We start from the raw sequence: 15,757 nt of genomic DNA, 5'->3' as shown, positions 1-15,757 counted from the left end.
TCTTCTATTCTAATAAAAAAGAAAAACTTAGCAGCCCTTCATTTTATCCATACATGTTTGTATAGCAACGTTTGATGTTTGTTGGGTGTTTACTGGCTGCCAAACACTGTTCTCAACATGTTGCTTGTTGTAATCCCTTTAATCCTCAGAGCAACACACACACACACATAAAAAAAAAAGAGTAGGTGCTCTTTTTTCTAATCTAAAGTATAAAGATGAGGAAACTGAGGCACAAAGGGAAAAATAATTTGCCTAAGGTCATAAGAGGTATAGGGCCTGAGTTTCCAACACAGGCAGTTGGCTCCAGAGCTCCTTCTCCCAGCGCAGCCCTGCCCTGCTGGGAACATGCTGCATTGGTACAGCAGTGCATTTTAGGACATGCATCCAAGAGTTCATGCATTGATGTGTGTCTATCATAAAACACAAACTACATAGAAAATTTTTAAATCATGAGTTAAAAAATAAATATTTCCTAGTATTCTCTTTGAATTCTAGGAAATCATTCTGTGCATTCTGCCTTGAAAATCAGTGAACATAGAAGATGCCAATAAATGAGAGGAAGGGAATTAAGGGGTTTTCAATGATTTCTGTATCTCACAGAAACTTCTCATACTTGTGAAGTCCCTAGCACCTGGTTGGAGGCTTTAGTGATAAATATTCAGAGCAACCCTCAATCCTGAGGAGAAACCTGGAGATTGGATGGAAGGAAGAAAAGGCAGGCATGGGGTCAGGGAGAATGCCAGGCTGGGCTCAACCCAGGGTCTCTGAAATTTGTCATGGAACAACTTAATGCAGGAACTTTTTACTTGTTAAAGCTTCCCGGCTTTTCTGGGGAAGAGGCTTTCACAGGCACCCTGAAACAGCATATAGTGCTTCCTAGTTTGGTCTGAAAACTAACAATGCTGCAGGATCTGGTCCTAGTTATCTCAAGCTCATCAGAAGCTCTGATTGGAGAGTATAAGATGTCTTTGATTAATAAAAGATGAGGAAGTGGGTATTTGTTTGCTTAATAAACATAGCCTGGTGGACAAAAATCTTTCCACCGTTCAGTTCTGTAGGGGAAGGGGAGTCCTGAAAGGGGTTCCTGGAGGGGTGGCTTTGTTCAATTTAATAAGCATTTGGTGAGCACTGACCTCAGGCTCCCACGTGCTCATGCACACCGTGTGTGCTCACATAGAGTATCTTTAGTCCTCACAGGAACTATATAACAGGCAGGGCACAGGGGGGTAGACAACTTATAAATAAGGAACTAGAAGTAATTTTCCCAAGATCATATAACTAATAGGAAGCTAGACAGGCTGCAGTGGAACTCTAAAGCCCACTCCGAGAGTGCACCATACCCCCAAAATGCACTGCATACTTTTATGTATGCAGATAATTGCACATATAGCAGGGCAAACATGATATTAGGATGGAAGACAAGGTCAAAGAAAGGAATGCTCCAGTCCATAGGTTTGGCTGATAAGAGGTGTCAAGGTAAATTGAGAATACTGGTTTGAACAATTGAATTTTAGCCTGAATTTTTTTGTAAAGATACCAAAACCAGGAGGGAAAAGCTGTTCAGAGCTTGTACTATGGTCATTGATTCCTACTCTTTCAATTGTCTTTACTGAACTTCTAAAATAAGGCAGTTAAATGGCATACAAAGCAACTCTATAAAGTGTGGTCATGCACAGTTAAGTTCAGGGATGGACATTAAGGTCACGGAACCTGCAAAGTCCTGCAAGATTTGGTGACTGTGAACTGAGTGGGAGTCTCTTTTGTGGACCAAATATGAAAAGCTTTTTCTTTGCCCCCAATAATCAGCAGCTCTCCATGACCTCTCCCTCTTAGAGTCCTGCCAAATTTTAGGATGCCATGGCACATCTGGGCTGCATTATGCTTCCTAAGGGTCAGTCTCTGAAAAGCCACATGGAATACGATTATGTTGTGCACCTTCTATCAATCAAGGTGGGAGAAAATAAGCAGCCTTTGCTGCCAAGTGGATGCAATGTCTTGTACTGTATACTTGTATATGTCTGTGCTTGTGTTCCCTCTCTTGTAGACGATGTACTGCACACGTTGAAAGGTCAGCCACAGACAAGACTGCAAATTACTTGAACTCAAAAGTCTTGTCCCAGGCCATCACCTCCTCCTTCTGAAGAGTTTAGAGTTTGCTATAGAACGATAGGAAGCCAGGACCTTTGAATCATGACATAATAGAACCCTGGAGTCAGATTTTACTGACACTGTTCTGGAACCCACACAACAGCATTGTCCTAATATTATAGAATATTGTCATATTCAACTTTCAGAACTTAAGAATCCTAGTGTGTTAAATCCCTGAAACAGTTCTATTCAACGAATGTTTCTTTAGTGTGAGGTTTCAAGAATCATAAAATGTTAGATTCTTAGAAAAGTAAAACATTAGTGTGTTGAAATTCTCAACAATGCCATAGGTGGAAGGGAGCCCTGAATCATTCTTTCCAACTCTCACTGCCTTTTATGAGGCCCAGAGCTTGTTCCAGGCATGTTGGATTAAAAACTCTCTAATAAGAACATCACTAAAGCTCGGTGACATCACAGACGGGCCAGTTTGGAGGGGCTGAGAGATCACTCAGTCCTGACTGCTCTTTTTACGGACGAGACATTGAGACTCAGAGAGGGCAGCAGTTTTGATGGATCACATAGCCCCGTCAGAATTAGACCTCAGGGTTCCGGGCGTCTCAAAAAGAACAGGCAAACCAGGGAAGGTGCCCCTAGAGTGTTTCTAAGGTGCCCTTTGTGAGCTGCACAGACTTTTGCCTGGACCCTGCTCTTCTGAAGGAGTGTTCACCAACTCTCTGCGGAGGTAGCAGCCCCGCCCAGGCCACGTGTGCAGTAGATCGCGCAGTATCGGGAGCCTCCTCCCCTGTTGATACGTGTTTTATTTTGCTCCCTCCCCTTCCCCGTGTGCCTCCGAATCAATTTTCATTATTTTTTTTTTTCTGTCTGTGTTTGTCTTTGTGGTTCGCAGGTGCTCCCTTGCATTGTTCATCTGCTTCTTCAACCCCTATTGAGCAGTCCCCCTCCCCGCCCCCTTCCCCTCCGGCCAATGAGAGCCAGAGGCGGTTGCTAGGCAACGGTGTGGCCCAGCCAACCCCGGACTCAGACTCTGAGGAAGAGTTTGTCCCTAATTCATTCTTAGTTAAAAGTGGCTCCGCCAGCCTGGGGGTCGCAGCAAACGGTAAGTCCCTCTCTCTTCCTAACTTTTGTGGGTTTGTTTCTTTTATTTCCTTTCGTTGACGACGCCTGCTGGGCGGAGGGCCCCGATGCAGATGCACGGTGCACATGCACCACGGTGGGCTCGCAGGCAGTCGGGCGCCAGGAGGCTCCGCGGGCTAGAGCCATCCAGCTCCTGCTCCTGCCTGGCGTCAGAGGCTCTGTAGGAGCCTGGGGGGAGACTGTTGCTGTCCTCCTCCTTGGCGACAGACTCCAGCAGGCAGGTGCACGGACAGAGGTGCACAGACACCACGACAGAAGCATCAGGTAGAGCTCCAAGCAGGTGAAGATACAAAGATCGGCAGGGAGGGCAACGGGGAGTCCAGATACAAATAACACTGATTGGCTTCCCACTGTGTGCCAGGGACTGTGTCAGCACTGTCACCTGTTGCTTCATTGGATTCTTACAACCCTTCCTACCAGACCAGAATTAGTGTCCCCATTAACAATGAGAAAACTGAGAGAAGGAGTCCTATCTGAAGCCCAGCACTAGCTTTGAAAGTTCCGAACTTTTACACAGTCTGAAGACAGGGCTCTGAAGCCCCAGGCGGTGACAGGGCTGAATGCTGGCTGAGACAGAGCCACTGCATTTCAGCATGGATCTGCCTGTGACCAGCTCTTTTTATCGGCTCTGCCCTGGCTTTCTTTAAGGAGAGGAGGTGTGTTGGGGTCAGTGGGAGAGTTCCAGGCTGACGGAGTTCACCTGGGCCAAGATGCTTGCCCTGTGGTCAACAGAGGCCAGTCCATTGCTTTGCAAAAATGTTTTATAGGGTATCCAAGCCTCTGAGGAAGATGAGGAAGCCTGGGATCACTCTAATGGCCCCCAAACTTCCTGATTCTAGCAGAAGAAATGAGACTGTTTCCCACAATTAATACTGTAGGTTATGTTGACATGGCAAACATTTATTTATAAGTGCCCATGCAGTACTGAGTTTCAGACAGGATTCTGGAAATGGAGGTAGAGATATGGAGAAGTATAAGGCAGAGTCCATGGGGTCTGGAATCAGTCAGCTCTGCATTAGATGTAAGCTTTATTGCTTTAGGACTTTGGAAACATCTCCATGTCTTTCCAAGCTTGTTTCCTCAAGCATAAAGTGGACAATATATTAGCCAGCTCCTGATGAGCACCCATCACAGTGCCTGGGACAGAGAAGAAGTTTAGCAAATATCGATGCCTTTCCCGGGCACCTGCAGTCTTCCTCTAGAGAACTTTCAGAGCCCACCTGTGAAAGCAACCCCATGCTGCCAGGCACTTAGGCAAGCTCCAAGAGGCCTTCATCAGAGGCCCTCATTTCACAGCCCAAGGTGATAAGGGAGGATGGAGCCTACCCAGGATAAAGCCTCTGCTGCCTGAAGGAATTAGGAAATGCATCTTGGAGGAGGTGCTAGTTGGATCTGAAGGAACAGTCTGCCAGGCAGTGGTTACTATGGGCAAGAATAACCAAGAGTCCTCTGAACAGAAAGAAAATGTGAAGAAAACAAAAAGCTGGAACTGGGAGCCTGCTTAAACCTGGGAACCTGGGCCATAAACAGGCACAGACCTGGGAAAAGTATGGAAGGCCACATGGTGAAAGTCACCTGAACTCCTCTGGGTACAGAGTCAATCCCCTAGCCAGGACCTCTCCCAGACTCCACTGCTGTCAAGCACCAGAGTGATCTTTGGCCTTCATGGCTCTCCTCTGACAGGACTTTAGGCCCTTCCTTCTCTATGACCCACACCCAAAGGATCCTCCAGGGCCCATTCCCTGTGCTCTCTGAGGGTGGCACTTTCTTTTCAGTGATTTGGTGCCCATGTTTCAAACGATGTATGGAAACAGGAACCCTAGGCTGGGAGTAAAGAGATCTGGGTTCCAGGCCCAGCTCTGTAGCTTATTGGCTACTTGTCCTTGTTCTATTCCAGGCCTCAGTTTCCCCATCTTGCCAATGATGGAGCAGTTTCTAAGGTACTCTGGTTTTATCAGTGCCATGTGGTGCTGTCAGAGTTATCTCTGCCAATAGCTTTCTTTAGCTTATTAGGAATGGGAGAAACGTTATATATATTTATTAAATATAATATTATATAATATATATATATACTTTTTTATACATAAGCATTGCAGGTACAAGAGAAGGCAGGAGATTAAAGTCCTTAATCTCTCCCTTTGTTTATTAACTGAAATAGAGCAGTCGCTTTATTGCAAATTCTGGGGCAAGCTGAGGTGCTTCTGCATTACTGATGTGCAGGGAAGATGGGGTTGGGGGGACTTTGGCCTATAGATCTCTGCTCAGTTTTACACCTCAGGGGTCCTGCTCCCTGTGGGGTTCGAGACATTAGGAATTGCTTCCCTGGGGCCTTGCTCTGAGTATCACTCTAAAGATTGTTTTTAAATGTGTCCCATGCCTAAAGGGAGATTCTAGGTCCTTATTGGTTGTCTGCTTTAGGGTTGGGGTCCTGGGAGAAGCCACTGCATCTGGCCTATAGCTAACCCCTGCCTGCTTCCTCCTGTCCCCTGCAAGCCCAAGCTGGAAGGTCTTCTATATACTGAAGGACCTGCGGGTGCTGACATGAGTCTAGCACTAGTGAGGGACCATGAGTAGGTCCTGCTACATCAGAGTGCAGTAAAGTTGGAAGAGTTTGGTATGCTTTCTTTAAAAAGAAAGGGGGAGAAAAAGAATAAAAGAAAAAGATAAAATATCTTAATGAGTTTATGAGCAATAGTATTTTGCTAATTATAAAAGGAATGATGCTCGTTGGCATTCAGATAATCCAGAAGGGTAAAATGTGATGCACGTGTCATCCTTGTTCCAGAGATAACAACATTTAACACCTTTGTAGATGGTCTTAGGGATACTTATTATTCAGTGTTCATTGAAGAAGTGAATGAATGAACCAGTGAGCAAGCAATGCAAACTACACACCACTACAGGTCAGCAGAGTCGGCCCTGGAGGCTGTAGACCCAAACCTAAAACTGGATTCCTGATGTGGGACCCCAGGCAAGGTCCTGAACCTCTCTGATCATCTGTTCCTCCATCCCTGAAATGGCGGGGAGAAAACCTTCCAAGTTTGTTAAGGAATCTAAAGACAAAACTGTTTTAAAACCTCCCTAACTGCACACCCTATTGCCTGCCACCAATTTAAGGTTTTAGAGCCCACCCTAAACAGATCAATTACTTTAGGGCCGCTTTCCCTCAGATTTAGTTGGGAATGCATTTTAATGACAAAGGATGCCCCTCTGGCTCCTGAAGGGTGAAAATTTGGCAGCTTCCTGTGGCGAAGCTGACCTCTTGAAACCGGCCTTCTCAGCAGCCAGGCTGCCTCTCTCCCGCTCCCCTGGAGGCCCGCTGCTTGCAGCTGTGTCAACTCTAGCCCAAAGCTGGGACCCCAGGCCTGAGATGTCTAAGAACCACCCTGCGAAAATCCCCATGTAAAGTGCAGAGAGGACACATGGGGCATCCCAGCACAACTCACAGTCCCTGTGGAAAATAGGGCAAGTGGCTCTTTGTCATCAGGAGCCTAATCCTCCCCCAAGGGCACTCATCCAGAAACCACTGATGTATAGAAAGAAAGATTTCACTGAAATATCAACTGGTGGCTGTTGAGAAGCTAAGGAAGTGCTTAGGATTAAGTAAGTATTTGTCCCTATCCCAAAGAAACTTTTCAGGATAAATATTAAATGCTTCATGAGTTGTTCTAATCTCAATTCTAAAGAGAGGGGACTTTGAAAACTTGGGAGTTAATATTTAAGAGGGTCAGGGAAGGCTGTTTAGAGTTCCTCAAAGGCCTAGGGGTGGGGGAATTGGCGTCCTGAGGTCCTTCTGTGTATCAGATTGTTCTTTTTGTGCATAATCTTATTTAAGCTTCAGTTTATCTCTCTTTCACTGTTTGGGAAACTGAGGCCCAGGGAGTGGCAGAGACTTGCCCTTTGCCCTGCTTCTTTTAAGGGACATGGGCAAAGATTCAAAACCAAGCCTGTGACTCCAGAGTCGTTGTTTCTTTCTTTCTTTTTTTTTTTTTTCCCTTGTCTTTTTCATTTCACTTCTAGTACTAGACTCTGTCATTTTTGTCCCCTCCTTAGTAGAAGGCTGGAGAGGACAAGAGGAATTCTATATAAGCTGTGCCATGATGTCTCTTGTGTCCCCTCTCTGCTTTTAAAAGAATTCCTCATTGTTGGATGCCTGTCACTACAAAACCTTGAAGAAGCATGTTAGAAGCATTTTATTTTGTGGAATCATTGACACCACTTATCTATCCTATGATATAACCCTGTTTTAATCTCATTGAAGTAATAAAGGCCCAGAGAAGTTCATTTCCTCCTCTTAGTCACACAGCTTCTAAGTGATACAGTCAGATTTGAACTCCTGGGCTGCCTGATACCACGGCATGGAATCTTTTCGTGGTGTTTTTGTGAAGACTGCAGGAGTTTCAGAGGCAAATCAGATCAGAGAACTTAGACATTAAATTTTGTCATAGCTTCCAAAAAAACAGGATATCCCTGACTCCCTTCCACTCCACCCCAGCCACCCCAGCACCAGATCCTTCCTGCCTCTCCTTAGAAAATTTCTCACAGTCAGCATCACTATTGTTTGGCAGTTTGATTGACTTTCTAGGGTCTTAAGCAGCTGGGATTATTTTGTTTTGACTTCCAATCCAGTGGAAGAGTGTTTATTTTTCTTTTCAATGGGAAACACTGTGTATATGTAAGCTCCTTCTAAAAGTGTTTTCTTAAAACAATATAAAAATTTCAACTTAATTTAGAACCTATCTAGAGTCCCTGGAGGGGAGACTGCCCAGGTCCGTCCAAGTCAGTTTGTGAAATGCCTGTTTCTAAATGTTGAGGAAAGTGTCCAGTGAGATTTGTTTTTTTCTCCTTTCACCAAGAATTTCATGGAACCTGCTTCTGTCGTTCTGCACCAACTGCAGTTTCTCGGGTCTGCTGGCTTAGCAAGTTGTGAGGATAAAGGGTAAAGTCTTCAGGCAGTTTGGTTCACCATTGCTCTCAGCCCTTGCATCAAAAGACCTTTGTTGGTAAATAAATTTTTATTGTACCAGCTGTATAGAGAAACCAACTTCCTAACTCTTGGTAGCGAGATAAATTGATTTATTCCTTTATTCATACATTCCTGATGACATTTTAAATGTTTATGGGTGTTTTTCAGAGAGATGGGGGGAGCATATTCTAAGCAGAAAGACCCTGAAAAAAAGGTATAGGTCAAGCTGGGCACGGTAGCACATCTGTAATCCCAACAGCTCAGGAGGCTGAGATAGGAGGACATGAGTTCAAAGCCAGCCTCAGTAATGGCAAGACACTAAGCAACTCAGTGAGACCCTGTCTCTAAATAAAATACAAAATAAGGCTGGGGATGTGGCTCAGTGGTCGAGTGTGCCTGAGCTCAATCCCTTGTACCAAAAAAAAAAAAAAAAGGAAGAAAGAAATTAAATTAAGTTATGGAGTCAAAATTCCTTAAATGAAACTGTGGGAATCAAATGCATATCAGAATTCAGATATTTTCAGATTTAAGAAAGAAAATAGAATATATCTTCTGTGTTCTTCCTGAAACTCCCATAGTGATCAAACACATCTGCAGTAAAACATCAAAACTGATACAATTAAACTAGTGGGATTAAAATTTAAAAAAAAAGCTTAAAGACTACTGTAAGTTAAAGTTTTTTGCCACCAGATGCATTTTAGTAAAATATTTGGTCTAGCAGTTTGGGGTTTTTGTTGTTTGTTTGTTTTGGTTTTGGGGGGTACTGGAAATTGAACTCAGGGGCACTCAACCACTGAGCCACATCCCCGGCTCTATTTTGTATTTTATTTAGAGACAGGGTCTCACTGAGTTGCTTAGCACCTCGCCATTGCTGAGGCTGGCTTTGAATTCACAATCCTCCTGCCCCAGCCTCTGGAGCCATTGGGATCACAGATGTGTGTGACCATTCCCGAAAATTGGGGGGGGGGGGCGGTATAAAGATAGCTAATTTGTGATAATACTGAATTGTACCTTTTTTTTTTTTTTTTAATGGGGGAACCAAGACTCAGAAAGGTTTAGTAACCAGACCGCATGATACAGGTGTAAGTCTCTGGCTGGGCAGCTCTGTGGAGCACTTGTTGTTTACTCATAATTACTGCCTGGAAAGGTCTCACCCACTCTGCTTGGCAGCGAGAGCTTAGGGAACTGCACAGCATGCTGGCCAGCCTGCAGGCCTGGGAGCTGAGGAGGCAAGAGGCCTAGTTGTCATTTCTCCCAAGTTGAGAACTTGGCCAGCGTGAGTTCTTCAGGAAGCGTTCCTGCACCCTCTCTGCTGTGGTGCCCCACTTCTTGGATACCCAACTGTCTTTCGTAGACTCCTGCCTGCAGTCTGAGCCCTGGTTATTCACGTGTCTGTACTCCTCATCTAGCTCCAAGTTCCTGGAAGGAGGTCTGGGTCACTCTGTACCTCCTGCACGCCCACAGTGCCTGGCACCTAACTTCAAAATTAAAAATTAAAATGAAACTGAAAAATAAGTTGATTTCCCTTTCTCCCTCCTTTCTCCCTCCTTTCTCCCAGCACCCCTCCCATGCACGTGCAAAACCACCACCCTAAAAATAGCGCACTGAGCCATGTACATGGTAGAGCGGTGGAGATTCATGGAGATGAAGCAATTTGCCCAGCTACGGAGCTAAGATTTCAAAGCATGGCCCAGACTTCAGGGCCCTTTCCACTCTGCCAGGTGCTTCCCGAGCCAGACAAGCCCTCACCTGTGGCCTCCCACCAGGGGCAGACAATTATGCCCCCTAATTGGGGGCAGTGGGGACACCCTCATAGGGGTCACTTGTGTTTTATGTAGTTTACAAAGCCCTTTTTCATACGTTCCCCCAGGCAAACTCTAGTGACTCTAATTTAATTGCCACATTGGCTTTCTAGGAGGTAAGGCTTCTTCCTGACCTCACAAAATAAACAGGTCACACTTTGAATTAATGTAACTGAACGTCCTGGGAGAACCAGGGCCCTCTAATTAGTCACTCACGTGACTGGATTGCAGACTCTCTGCAGCTCCTTTTCCATTCATTTCCCCCAAATGCCATTGCATTAAAAAGTACAGAAATAACAATTTTGGTGTATGGCTTGATTGGATCTAGGAACTCCCAGACCACCCCTTGAGGAAGGCACATTAGCCATGCATCCCAGCTCTACCATCTGGAAACTAAGCCTGGTTTGTGTCCCCATTGAAATGTTAGTGGCCTGCTCCCCAGAGCCCTTGTGAACACCATATATATTTTTTTAATACCAGGCATTGAACCCAGGGGCACTTAACCACTGAGCCACATCCCCAGCCCTTTTATTTGTTTTATTTAGAGAGAGAGTTTCACTGAGTTGCTCAGGGCCTTGCTGAGTTGCTGAGGGTGGCTTTGAACTCACATTCCTCCTGCCTTAGACTCCCGAGCTGCTGGGATTACAGGTGTATGCCACTGCATCCGGCTAGGTCACCACATCTTAAAGCATCTCCTGACACTTTGGGGCCCAGATTGTTAAAGATGCACCTGAAAGAAAGTCAAGGAGCATTTGAGAGACTAGTATAACTAACATCTGTGCAGCCATTTCATTCTCAAAGCTTTGTTCACACACATCATCTTGTTGGATCTACAGAACAGTAAGGATGGCTGCGTGGGGACAGTGGTGGAGCCTGGGACACTTGAGCAACAGATGCAGAACACGGAGCACCTGAGAGAGCTCCCTTGGGCTGCACAGCTCTGAACCCGCTTTGGTTTTGCTCACAATGGTCCATCTGACCTGGGAAGGCCCTGCCATCCATGTAAGCTCAGCTTTCCAGTTATAACCTATCTGGAGAAACCCTCCCAGTCTAGCATGGAAAGCTGCTTTTTTAAGAGACCTGTGCCTGGGAACAAGGCACCTGTCTTCTTTTTTTTTTTTTTCCTTTTTTTTCCTAATTTTTAAAATTCTTTTTAGATATACATGACAGTAGAGTGTATTTTGACATTTTATACATACATGGAGTATAACTTCCCACTCGTGTGGTTGTACCTGATGTGGAGTTACACTGTTCATGTATTCATATATGAACACAAGAAACTTAGGTCTGACTCATTCTTACTATCTTTCCCATTCCCATCCTCTCTCCCTTCCTTCATTTCCCTTTGTCTAATCCAGTGAACTTCTATCTTCCCACACAAACACCCATGTGTTAGGATCTGCGTATCAGAGAGAATATTTGGCCTTTGGCTTTGGGGCATTGGCTTATTTCACTTAGCATGATGGTTTCCAATTCCATCCATTTACTGGCAATGCTATAATTTCTTTCTTCTTTACGGCTGAGTGATATTTCATTGTGTATATAGGCCACATTTTCTTTATCCATGCATTTATTGAAGGGTACCTAGGTTGGCTTCTTAGCTTAGGTATTGTGAATCGAGCTGCTGTAAACATTGATGTGGCTGTGTCACTGAAGTATGCTGATTTTAAGTCTTTGGAGTATTAACGGAGGAGAGGAGTAACTGGGTCGAATGGTTGTTCCATTCCAAGTATTCTGAGGAATCTCCATATTGCTTTCCAGAGTAGTTGCACCAATTAGCAGTCATGTATGAGTGTATGTTTTTCCCCACATCCTCACCAACATTTATTGTCACTTATATTTCTGATAATTGCCATTCTGACTAGAGTAAGAGGAATCTCAGTGTAGTTTTAATTTGCTTTTCTTTAATTGTTAGAGATGTTGAACATTTTTCATATATTTGTTGACCGATCATGTTTCTTCTGTGAAGTGCCTGTTCAGTTCCTTTGCCCATTTATTTTGCCCAGTTCATTTATTGATTGGTTATTTGGTTTTTTCTGAGGACATCAGAAACTATTACGTCACTTTGCAAGAGCCCTGTCCCTTAGCTTTCTAGTCTGGGCAGTGAGAGAACTGGATTAAATCAACATTTAATCTTTTTCATCTGTGTGTCTGTCACTGGCGTAGTCTGTACCATGGTGGTGCACCCACCTACATTGTTATTTGTGTTCCTTTAGACTGACTCTTTTTCAAACTTTTTTACTTATTTTAGAAGGAAATTGTATATTACCACTGTGACTCGCTTGCCATATGGCAAGCGAACGCCTTGCCATAAATAGAAGGTAACTGTAAAAATAAACACAATGAAAACTGGTTATCTCGTCTGGCAAGAGACTGCTCAAGGACACAGAGCAGAACTTGCCTCTCTCTGTTAGACAGGCACACTGGCAAGTGTGAGATGTTAAAAACACCAGCAGCAAACTGAGACTGCTTCCTTCCATCAGTCAAGGGGCTGAAAAAAAAAAAATGGAATTTATCCCCCTGTGACTCCATGTTCCTTAAGGCTCACTCCAGGGGATGCCGGGAAAATCTCCTCCACAGGGTACCCAGCTCCGAGGCTTTTTCTAATCCACTCTCCGAGCTTTTACTGCTACCCCACAGCCTGCCTGCTCACCTTGAGAATAAACATCTCTTTCTGCTCCCAGAACCCACCCTGCTGTCCCTCTCCTGAGGGAGCTGTTGGTTCCCACCTTCCCCTCACAGCCTCTGGCCCTCTGCCCCCGTCATCAGGTCTGAGCTGGGTGCTTTGAGCTCAGCTGGATCCTCAATTACTGGTTAATGACTCCAGTGTGGACCAGGAAACCACGTGGCTCCCTCTTCTCCCCACTCCTTCTTCACCTCCTCCCTCTCCCTCTGAACTGCCATTATTTATAGAGGTGTTTGAGATTAAACAACGAAAAAACAATTCCTTCTGCTTCCCAAGGCCTAAAAGGACCAAGACCTGAAGAAAAGCAGAAATGGCACAATGTGCACCATGGTAGGAAAAGATAGGCTATGGTGGTCTATAGGTCCTTGTTCTGCTGTGCACCACAGGCAATTGGCTTAACCTCTCTGGGCCTCAGCCATCTCTTCTGTAGAGATTGATTTTAACAGGACTTCACAAAATTCTTGTGAAAATGAGAAAATATGGAAAAGGCTTCTGGCACTATGATTGCTACATTATAAGTACCCAGTGAATGCATTTCCTCATTCCCTTCATGGAACCCAAAAATGTTTGGCCCAATATCCTTGGAAAGAAGACCCATTTCAACACTCTTACCCCTCCAGGCTTAGAAGAGTCTCCACAATTAATAGCGTGGCCTGGGAACCCTGAGCTTGGATCCCCTCCCCCTCCTGGGTGATTTCCAGAGATTTGGGGAAGGGGGGCTGGGAGCCCAAGGCAGCAGCTAAGCAAACACAGCAAGGGGTCTTAGAGACAGCTCTGAGTCCCTGCGCCCCTGCTCTGCTTCCATTCCCCACCATCCCAGCAGCTGAGTGTGATGTTTGGTACCCAATGAAACTGATGTGTTTTCCTCCTGGTCAGCAGCCTTCCCCCTGGAGTTGAAAGGAGAGGAAAAGGACTGGTAATTCGTTTATGCTCCATTCCCCCTCCCCTGGTGGATCATATTTCTATAAATAACTTGGAGAGCTGCTGCACTGGCTGGCCAACCATCAGTAGTCCAGAAGCGCCTCTGTGGAAGCTCGCTGTGGGTGGGGGGGGACACGCCTGATAAACTGGTATCTCCTCCCCCTACCTGTGTGACCTCACCATGCTCAGCTCTCTGGCCCAGGTGCCCATCTCTAATGGGAACTAAGCAGAGCAGTGTGGGGGTTTCAAAGGTGGCACAGGATAACATCAAGGACAGGGGTGCTTCGTGTCTCCTTTGTGTCTCCCCCGTGAGTCTCTGCTCTTGCTCTTTGTCAAAGAATGCAGAACATTTTCAGGGGGTGAGAAGGTTATCGGATCCAAACTGAAGTTGTTATCACCCATCTGCTGTCATCCTGAGAAGGAGCACAAGTGCGGGTTGAGATGATTCCTAGCTACCTGCTCACTCTGCACGAGGCTGCTCCCCTTAGCCAGAGTGTTTCCTGCTGTCTTCTTTCCTCCTTGGCTCCTTGCCTCCTGTTCCTCCCTTTAGTCCATCCCTCACACTAACCAGAGTGACCCTTCCAAAGCCCCAATTCTAGCAGCAGCTCAGGTCTCCACAGCCAGCAGTGCAGGCCTTTCTGCAGATGCCCTCCCTTCCCTCTGGCTGCCAACCTGGGTGCAGACATGACACAGTTCTTGAGGGGACGGAGAGCAGGGCCTGTGACAAGTGTCCATCAAGACTAGGAACAAAGGCTTCTGAACACAACACAACCTCACTAATAAAGAAAGCAGGGGAGGCCAGGTATTGGTGGCCTGTGCCCGTAATTCTAGCAATTTACAGGCTGAGGCAGGAGGATCGCAAGTTTGAGGACTGCCTCAGGGACTTCAACTAGGTGAAGCCCTGTCTCAAAATAATGATAATAATAATATATTAAAAAAAAGGTCTGGGGTATAGCTCAGTAATAAAGCATCCCTGTGTTCAATCCCCATTACAAAGAGAGAGACAGAGAGAGAGAGACAGAGAGAGAAACAGGGAAGGGTGTTTATGATTTAGACTGATATAGGAAGAAATGGGTCTTGTTCACCCTTAAAACCAGTTCAGTTCAGCAAATTATGATTAAGGACCTAGTGTGTGCCGGCACCCCCGGAGAATAGCAAGCAGTCAACTTGCACCTTGATCACTGGGGAGGCAGAGACACACAAACAGCTGTACCTTGTAGCAGACAAGGTGGGGGGAAAAAAGTCAGGGATGCACCAGGGTATGTAAGGCGGTTGGATGAAACCTTCCCAGAGAAAGAAGGAACTCCCCAAAAGACAGGCAAGTTTATACATTCAGATTTGTTTGGCTTGATGTTGACATATCACCTCCCATCCCATGATGATGATGATGATAATAATAATAATATCAGTTATTTGTGTATAGCCAAACACTCCCCATCTAATTCTGAAGTCAGAAAGTGTTTATTTCCTCAAAAATCTATTAGTTCATTCATTCATTCACCCACTCGTTTAGCAGATTTTTTCCTGTGAGTGCTCTGTGTGAGCAGAATGGACTCTGATCAGACTGCCTCTGTTTCCTACCTGAGCAGCCAGGTGCTCAGGGGACAGGGAGGGAAGCACTGAGATCCACTGCAGGGGCCAGTGAGGGGAGGGGAGCTGTCTTCCTCCCTGAGGAAAGAACAGCCTCAAGCCCCCTCTACCTCACCTCAGGGAGTAGCTCTTTTGTGTACTAGAGTTTCCTGGGGTGGATGTAGCTTCTCTCCACTCATGTCAGGGCCCACCTCAGCAACCGGCAGTGTGTGTGTGGGGTGTCTCATCTTCCCTTAGTTTGTGTAGCAGAAGAGAAAATCCCACCATTCAGCTCCTGCAGGGTGCCAGGGGCTATCTGGGTACTTTGCCTTTCCCACCTCATTGAATATGCCAGAAGATTGGAAGGTTCTGGAACAGAAGAATTGAGCGTAGGTTTAAATTTATTTTGCCTCCGTCATTATTAGCTATGATCTTTAGCAAATGATTGAAACTCTGATGTTCGTTTTCTTCCTCCAATATAAAATGGAGATAATAATACCTACTTCATAGGTGTTAGAATTCAATGCAAAATTACATTTGCGAAGTGCCTGGTTTGTGCAAAGTCTTAAA

General features: G+C 45.4%; 1 protein-coding gene across 5 annotated transcripts in view; it reads left to right on the top strand.

Moving 5' to 3' along the window:
* Positions 1-15,757, top strand: part of Tenm4 (teneurin transmembrane protein 4) — a 375,231-nt gene that overhangs the window by 95,814 nt on the left and 263,660 nt on the right. For 2 of the 5 annotated variants that reach the window (XM_026387277.2, XM_026387274.2), the window contains exon 3: positions 2,996-3,205. The exons of the other annotated variants lie outside the window; for them this stretch is intronic. In XM_026387277.2, coding sequence (XP_026243062.2) covers positions 2,996-3,205 — 210 coding nt within the window. The remainder of the gene's footprint in view (positions 1-2,995; positions 3,206-15,757) is intronic. 5 annotated transcript variants of the gene reach the window in all.

This window comes from Urocitellus parryii, chromosome 4 (assembly GCF_045843805.1).
Source record: "Urocitellus parryii isolate mUroPar1 chromosome 4, mUroPar1.hap1, whole genome shotgun sequence".
NCBI lineage: Eukaryota > Metazoa > Chordata > Mammalia > Rodentia > Sciuridae > Urocitellus > Urocitellus parryii.
Note: the sequence above shows the minus strand (reverse complement) of the source record. Positions and strands in the feature narration are given on the sequence as shown.